At 46.7% G+C, this 7429-nt stretch overlaps 1 protein-coding gene and 1 long non-coding RNA gene across 11 annotated transcripts in view; one reads left to right on the top strand and one right to left on the bottom strand.

Annotated features, from left to right (window-relative positions):
• Positions 1-6633, top strand: part of adcy1a (adenylate cyclase 1a) — a 17295-nt gene extending 10662 nt beyond the window's left edge. Inside the window, exons 10-21 of one of the 10 annotated variants that reach the window (XM_068652173.1) lie at positions 214-311; positions 389-473; positions 688-777; positions 876-1138; positions 1214-1340; positions 1744-1860; positions 2185-2331; positions 2809-2925; positions 3124-3232; positions 4114-4238; positions 4503-4581; positions 4650-6633. In XM_068652173.1, coding sequence (XP_068508274.1) covers positions 214-311; positions 389-473; positions 688-777; positions 876-1138; positions 1214-1340; positions 1744-1860; positions 2185-2331; positions 2809-2925; positions 3124-3232; positions 4114-4238; positions 4503-4581; positions 4650-4873 — 1581 coding nt within the window. In that variant the 3' untranslated portion in view covers positions 4874-6633. Of the gene's footprint in view, positions 1-213; positions 312-388; positions 474-687; positions 778-875; positions 1341-1743; positions 2332-2808; positions 3233-4113; positions 4239-4502 lie in introns of those variants that run through there. The other 9 variants (XM_049721964.2, XM_049721965.2, XR_011087586.1 and 6 more) reach the window with 9 other exon arrangements.
• LOC137840684 (uncharacterized) lies at positions 3307-4209 on the bottom strand. The gene is made up of 2 exons (XR_011087587.1): positions 4082-4209; positions 3307-3392 (listed from the first exon to the last, which is right to left on the bottom strand). It is a non-coding gene; the product is annotated as an uncharacterized lncRNA (long non-coding RNA).
• Positions 6634-7429: the final 796 nt, after the last annotated feature.

The following is a 7429-nucleotide window of genomic DNA, read 5'->3' as shown; positions in this document are numbered from 1 at the left end:
GATTTGTTTTAGCAGAAGTGTGCTGAGCTCTGTCACAACATTGAATTGGGCAGCGACTTGATTCTTGAGGAGAGAGCGTCATCATGGCAACATTTGGTCCGTTCCTTTCGGAAGGGTTCTTTCGCATGTCCAGCTTTGAACAAGTCACAGAGTCGTTTTAGTTGCATGTGGAGTGAAAAGTTGAACGGCTGCTTCTTTTCTTTCTTTTCGCAGTATAACCAGACGTGTGACGATCATTTCATCGGCGCAGTGGTTGTCTCTCTGATTCTGGCGGCGTTTTTTGGCCTCATCTATCTCTTAATGATCCCACAGTAGGTTTCTTACTTTGTTGGATTTGGAATCAAAATGGACATGTTGCACATGTGCCACGTTGCTGTTTGTCTGCCAGGGCCTTGCCGGTTTTGCTTCTGCTGGTGTTCTGCGTCTGTTTTCACGTGGCCTGCGTCATGTACCTGCACCTCACCAGTCTTCAGGTAGGAACGTCTTGTTCCTGTTTGATCAGGATGCGGCTTATACACATTTACTTGCCGTTATTTGTACAGATATCCACAATGCAGCTACTTTGCAATCTTGACCTCTGATAACACAATTCTCAATTCATTTACATTGCTTTACGAAGAAGATGTGGGAATTGAGTTGCAGGTAGCAAACTCACCCAACCTTTTCCTTTGTTTTGCCGTCCTTCAGTGCCAACCGGGCTGCCTGACCATCCAGATACGGACGCTTGTGTGCGTCTTCCTTGTTTTGCTCTCGTATTCAGTCGCACAGGCCTGCATGGTAAGTCCTGTCATCTGAAGCATCAGATGGCTTTTCCTTGTATCTATGTTTCTTCTGTTGTCTCTGTCAAGTAGCGTTTTGCTCTTGCGTTTTTACAGTTGGGCTTTATTCCGTGGGGTTGCGTTCAAGTCAGCTTCAACAACTCGCCCGCCGACGCGTTTGCTGTCGAAGCACCCAACATCACGATCGCAAATGGAGCAGGTCCGAGCGTGGCGTACACGCTCTTGTCCTGCCTGGCTGCTACGCTCACCATAGTCCCCTACCTCAGAGTGTCGTCACTGCCCAAGATTCTGCTGCTGCTCCTCCTGTCTGTCACCTACACCGTCATGGTGGAGACCAGCGGCTATCGGCAAGCTGTCGGGTAAGACTCAAAGTGCATTGGGTGCTGGTCGGATCCGTGCGTGGGAGCCATCCTACCGTGTGCTCTGTTTTTCAGCGGTGGCTTTCTCCACACTCGGGCTTCTGATCCCGTGTTGGCCGTCTTGCTGTTCTCTGGTGCGTTGGCTCTCCACTCAAGGCAGCTCGACCTCAAGCTGCGTCTTGACTACCTGTGGGCAACTCAGGTATGTGCATTTATAATGTTAGGAACATACATCTTTTTTTTACATGCTAAATGTCACTGTGAAAATAAAAACGCCCTTGAAAATGTCATTGATATTTATATAAGAATTGAAGAAAATTTTCAATTTATTTTGGCTTGGTTACTGCAGAAAACTAAAACATTACTGAAAAACATGAAATGTAGAAAGATACTTTATGCTGTGATGTCATGATTTCTGCACGTGGGAAATTAAAGCGGCTATGTTCAGAGCTGGCATTTTCAGACCAGTACGAGTACATGAAAAGTAACTCATTATCTCCCTCTAGTGACAAGAACACGTCATCACCACCCAAGATCAGTTGCAATGAGACAAAGGTTGACACCTTTTTTTGTTTGTGTCCCACGTGACGGTTGACGCCACCCAGGCGGAAGAGGAGAGAGATGACATGGAGAAAGTGAAACTGGACAACAAGAGGATCCTGTTCAACCTGCTGCCGGCACACGTGGCTCAACACTTCCTCATGTCCAACCCCAGGAACATGGTGAGCATCCGCCGACGTATTTAGGCAGGCTCGGCCGCCAGAAGAGTTTTGCACCTCTTTGACACACACAAAAGGTTGCTGGGAACACACGCTCGGATGTGCACAGGAATACAAGAAACAAGATTTCAGTTCCAAAGCCGAGAACTATGAGGCAAATGTGCTGGTCGCGATGTCACCGTCGTGAAAGTGCGGCCCCCTCGTAGCACTGATGAAACATTTAAATGACTTCAATGACGTCGAAGCTACATTTGCCATCTGTTGTTTTTCTGGTCTTAATAACAACAGCAGTAAGAATGAGAATCTCCTGAACCCTGTCCCCATCAGGACCTGTACTACCAGTCCTATGCTCAGGTTGGAGTACTGTTTGCTTCCATTGCCAACTTCAATGACTTCTACATCGAACTGGATGGAAACAACATGGGCGTCGAATGTCTCAGGCTGCTCAATGAGATCATTGCTGATTTTGATGAGGTGAAAGAATTCTCTCATCTTTGCAGGGGTGCATTTTCATTACTTTAAAAACTGTCAATGGAGGGACAGATGGATCACAGATGGGGATAGACAGACAGACGGGTGGGTGGTTGAAAAAGAGCCCATTGTCAAACACGGGCTAACAAGATATCACTTTTCCCGTATAACTTTAACAAGGTGAAATTTGGTATCAGTTATATTTTGACACAGGGCATTTTATATGATTAGTAAATAAAAAGGGACCCAGTAAGGCCCCTGAGGGGCACCAAGTTGTCGGAGCAAAGACAATCAACCTGAATCCTTTTTGGTCTGCCACAAGAACCATTTGACCACTTTTGAAAACATTCTTCCAGTCTCTGTGGGAAGACAATTCTTATATTGTTGTATTTTAAACTTTTGTTTTTGTGTGTGAGCATAATGCTGAGTAAGAGTAATACTTTGTGCTGCTAATGATGATTCCCGGGTCTTTCTTTTTAGCTGATGGATAAAGAGTGCTACAGAAATATTGAGAAAATCAAGACGATTGGCAGCACTTACATGGCTGCCGTGGGGCTCGTTCCTACAACTGGCTCAAAGGTACGCACCTGGCTCAAAGTACCCTTGACTTTTCTTGAAAGTTCTTTTCCATGCTATTCTTGGTATTAATAGTCCACCGCGCTGTGGGGGATTACGGGCCTGCGAAGCCTCAAAGATGTCGCTTCTCATGCTTAGCGCCACAAGAGCAAAGTCGTGCCGCTTTTGACTGCTTTCCTCCTTGGTCCGCGTGCATGTTGTGTGTTTCATGTTTTCCAGAATTCCATCACCTCACATCTATGCACAGTAGCAGATTTTGCCATTGAGATGTTCGATGTCCTGGATGCAATTAACTATCAGTCATACAATGACTTTGTCCTTCGAGTGGGTGAGTGAAACGTGCAGCCGTCACGTCACGACTCTGACCTGTTGCACTGGACACTGTTGACACTGATTGCTGGGAACTGCATCAGAGAGAAGAGCGCCTTCTGTCCAGGAAACCCGTCACAAGGGGACCTGCCGTTCTGACTTCCATTGTGCCGAGTATCCTGTGGGCAGCCAGCGTGTTCACTACACAGTGTTATACATATACAGTGCATAAACAGTGTTGTCCTGACCCCAGACTCCATGGCTCCATACAGAAGCCGTGCAGTTAAAAAATCATGAGTTTGCTGCTTTGAATCCAGCCATTCATTTTAGTGGATTCCATTTTGAAATTGGGAACGACAGGATTTTCAATATGTTGTTGATCTAATGTCTTGACAGACTCCCGTACGTGTATGAAAACATAATGATTCCAGTGCCTTCTTATAATTTTGCCAGCATCCAAACACGTTCAAACGTGCCCCCGTCGACGATTCCGTTTCGATCGGGGCAGAAGTTTAACAAGTGAGGGTCGGACACAAGCGTCACCGCCTGCGAGCTGCGGCACGTTTTTATGCTAGGCTACGTTTTGTTTGGATTCCATGGCGGTGCAACGGCAATATATTTCTAATAAGGCAGGTGTCAACATGACATCCTGAGTGGCTCCAAAATAGTCATTAGGCTCTCTTTCGTTTACATCACGAAAACATGGAAGGGAGACGGATTATCACCGGGTGAAAAATAGTGACAGTTTATGAGCTGGTTTTGGGTAGTGCTCCGCTTGAGGCATGTGTGACGTGGCTGATCCCTGCAAGTTCATTTGAAACATTTGACATTTTCTTTAGTTTTTGGGGTCAGCGTTGTGTAAGCTTACCTCCTCATTGTTGCTTTTTGGTTTGTGCTCAGGAATCAACATGGGTCCAGTGGTGGCAGGAGTTATTGGGGCCAGGCGGCCTCAGTATGACATCTGGGGCAACACTGTCAATGTAGCAAGCAGAATGGATAGCACTGGAGTCCAAGGCAAAATACAGGTATGGTACGTATATATTGCACGCAAATACATAGAAAGCGTGCTCCAAATCTCTTTTCCATGAGGCAGGAATCCCCAAAAGTAAATTGCATATTCACTAGGAACGCGGTTCGAAACCTGCTCCAGATTCAAAGTGCCTTGAGAGAACTTTGGCTGTGAATTGGCGCCACAGTAACTAAATGAAATTGACCTCGCTTGACTCGGTCAACCAGATGGTATCTGTCGGTCTTTGAAAACTGTGCATTCTTCCGTATTTCTTTTCCAGGTGACAGAAGATGTCTACCGTCTCATCGCAAACCACTATAACTTTGTTTGCCGGGGGCAAGTCAGTGTCAAGGGCAAAGGTCAGATGCTGACATACTTCCTGGAAGAGCGGAAGCAAGACTGCGGCTCGTCTCAATCCCTCCAGCAGCAGCGCCGCAACACAGAGCAGCGCTTAAACACCTTCGGCCAAGGGAATGTCCGCACCAGGTTGAGCCCGGCGCCGACGCTCGCCACCTACGGTACGATCAGGACTCCCGGCCCCTGCGTGGCCAAAGCAACGAGCTCCGCTGGCACCATGAGGTACCTGCCGTCCGTCCCTGTGGCACTCGTGTGACGTGTCCAGAGTGGCAGTTGGAAATGGGAGCAAAATGAGGGCGGAGCCGGAGCGGGATGTCCTCACGGACTCGAGCCTGCACTGCGTCAGCCTTGAATGGAGCTCAAGTCCAGAATGTTGCTTGACGCCACCATGCAGGAAGCTCGTCGTCAAAAGCCAAGGATGCGTCCGGGATGTCCGTGGAAACGCCTCCATGTGTCGAATCCACCGAATCAGCATCAAAACATGCAGCGATCCTCGTGTAGCACGCAACAAATTCCTTTAAGCGCATGAGCCCACCCACAGTCTCAAACCAAATCAGTGAGATTTGCCTTAGCGGCTTTTTGATGTTGACTTTTATAGATGACGCTTTTACTGCCGCGGCATCGCCGGCAACGAGACACAGTGTATAGTTTCGAGTCGACGGAGCCAAATGTGTAATTATGCTGATCAACTTGCCAAAATGCAACAGGGCAAGGCCTTTAATTGTTCGTAGCTGATCGTAAACCTCATATGACACACGAGGTGATTTCATTTTTGGGGCCTGAGCCGCTAACTGCATGTAGCTGCCGCCTTGTTCCGCTCACGTTGCCGGTTGTTTGCCTGTGATGCTTGATTTCCAGATTCTTCCTTGTCCAAGTGTAGCAATAAGATGCTCGGTGTCCAATCGCAACATTCTCACCTTTGCATGCCGGATCCTGGTTCGATTTTGCTCGTAGAATGTGTGTAGTTAGCCTCGCCAGTCTCCGGCGTACCTCTGCCCAGTTGAAGCATAACTTTGAAAGCCTGTTTTCCATGTCACGGTGAGCGCGACTCGTAGCTAATGGAAATAGAACAAAAAGAATCTGTGGATTTATTTATTTATTGAGTAATATTTTTATTATTTGATAGTGGACTATTTTTACAATCTAAAATCTGCTTTCATATGTCAAATAAAATGTCAGTTTATAAGGAGTCAGAAAAGCTGCATGTCTTCCTCATGCTGAGAAATTCAGATTCTTTTGTGGGATAGCATGCTACACGCTAACAAAGAAAGAGCCGCGGCCCGTGATGCGTGTGGATCGATGGAAGCTGCTGTGGCCAACACGTGGAATCGGCGTGCATGTTCTCTCCGGGTAGCGGTACTCTCGAATGTAAGGTGCTTTCTCGACTTGTGTCTTCTTCAAAAGCTCGCTGTACAACATTTCAGGATAGTTGGACGTGACGTGTTGAGGTGGTGTGGGGGGCGGGTCCTCCTCCCTGCCCCTGGCCCTGCCCCTCCCCCTGCCCCTGCTCTTTCCCACCACAGTCACTTGGTTTGTAACGTGCCAACCTATTTTCATAAACATATCAAACTTGGTGTTGAGCTGTAGCACAATGAATGTGTGGCTGCGGTTACGTGCATGCGGACGTTCTCGGTTGAATGGTTTCATTTCGATTCTTTGCGCCGTTAATGAGCAGTGTTTTTTTCCTTGTCTCAAATGGGACATGAGTAGGACGATGTCGTGCTTACGCCGTTGAAATTATTTGACTGGCAATGTTACGGCTGAAATGCTTGCTTTACCTTTTTCAAAACGATGACTTTTATATGATCCTTCCAAGTCGATGGCCAGTGGTTGTGTACGACGTCCCTGTAAATTGCTTATTTTCATACTGGATGCCATTGTCGTATGCAGGTCTTTCTCGCTATTGTACATTGTCGTCTTTTTCACAACTAAAACTTTTGTTGACAATCTCCAGATGTATTATGTGAATTGAAAGGACATATTTTGTATCCGTGTTTACATTTGAATGATATTAAAATATTGTGAATGTGAAAATAAAGCAAGAGAGAATTGCATCATATGGGGGCAACTTGACTACTCAAAACAACCTACAAAGTTACGTAAGGGAGGAGAAAAACAGTAGCTGACCTATGGAGCAAGCCTCCGTGATCCCAGATGTGTTTTTCACAAGTAACGTCATTCCTCTACATTGCAAAACAGGCCCTGAAAGAGCACATGTGGAGAGAGGAGACACTGCTCGACACACAAATAGGGAATACAAAATGAATTTGAATTTCCAACATCATGTGCAAATGTTGCTATGTGAGAGTTTGTTTGTTGCATCTCGAAGTAATGTTGGGATTTTCCAAGTCTGCACGGGAACTAACTGTATCCTCCTTTTTATGTTATGACCCAAATAGACAGTCAGGAATCAACATACATACAGTACACATAACAAAACACACACAGAGGGACACACACAAACAAATTGTGGCTGAGAAAAAAAGAGAGGAAAGCCAAACAATGATTGTGTGTATTTGTCTGTCAAACGGAGTTGCTCCCCACCCCCCCAGTCCTGCCACAGGAAGGGCCAGCTCCTAAACATTCATCGGTGTGTGTGTGTGTGTGTGTGTGCGTGCGTGCGTGCGTGCGTGCGTGTGTGTGTGTGTGTGTGTGCGTGCGTGTGTGTGTGTGAGTGTGTCCAAACTGGTAGTGCAACTGGCATGCTGAACAGCCCGGATGACAGGTTGTCATGGCAACATAAGACCGGTCATGACGCCAAAGAATTAAGGTTGTTTTTCAATGAGTAACAAATTACACGCAAAAAACACCCACCCACACACACACACACACACACACACACACACACAC

Source organism: Syngnathus scovelli, chromosome 10 (genome assembly GCF_024217435.2).
Source record: "Syngnathus scovelli strain Florida chromosome 10, RoL_Ssco_1.2, whole genome shotgun sequence".
Lineage (NCBI taxonomy): Eukaryota > Metazoa > Chordata > Actinopteri > Syngnathiformes > Syngnathidae > Syngnathus > Syngnathus scovelli.
The sequence above is the reverse complement of the archived record's forward strand: the minus strand, read 5'-3'. Positions and strand labels throughout refer to the sequence as shown.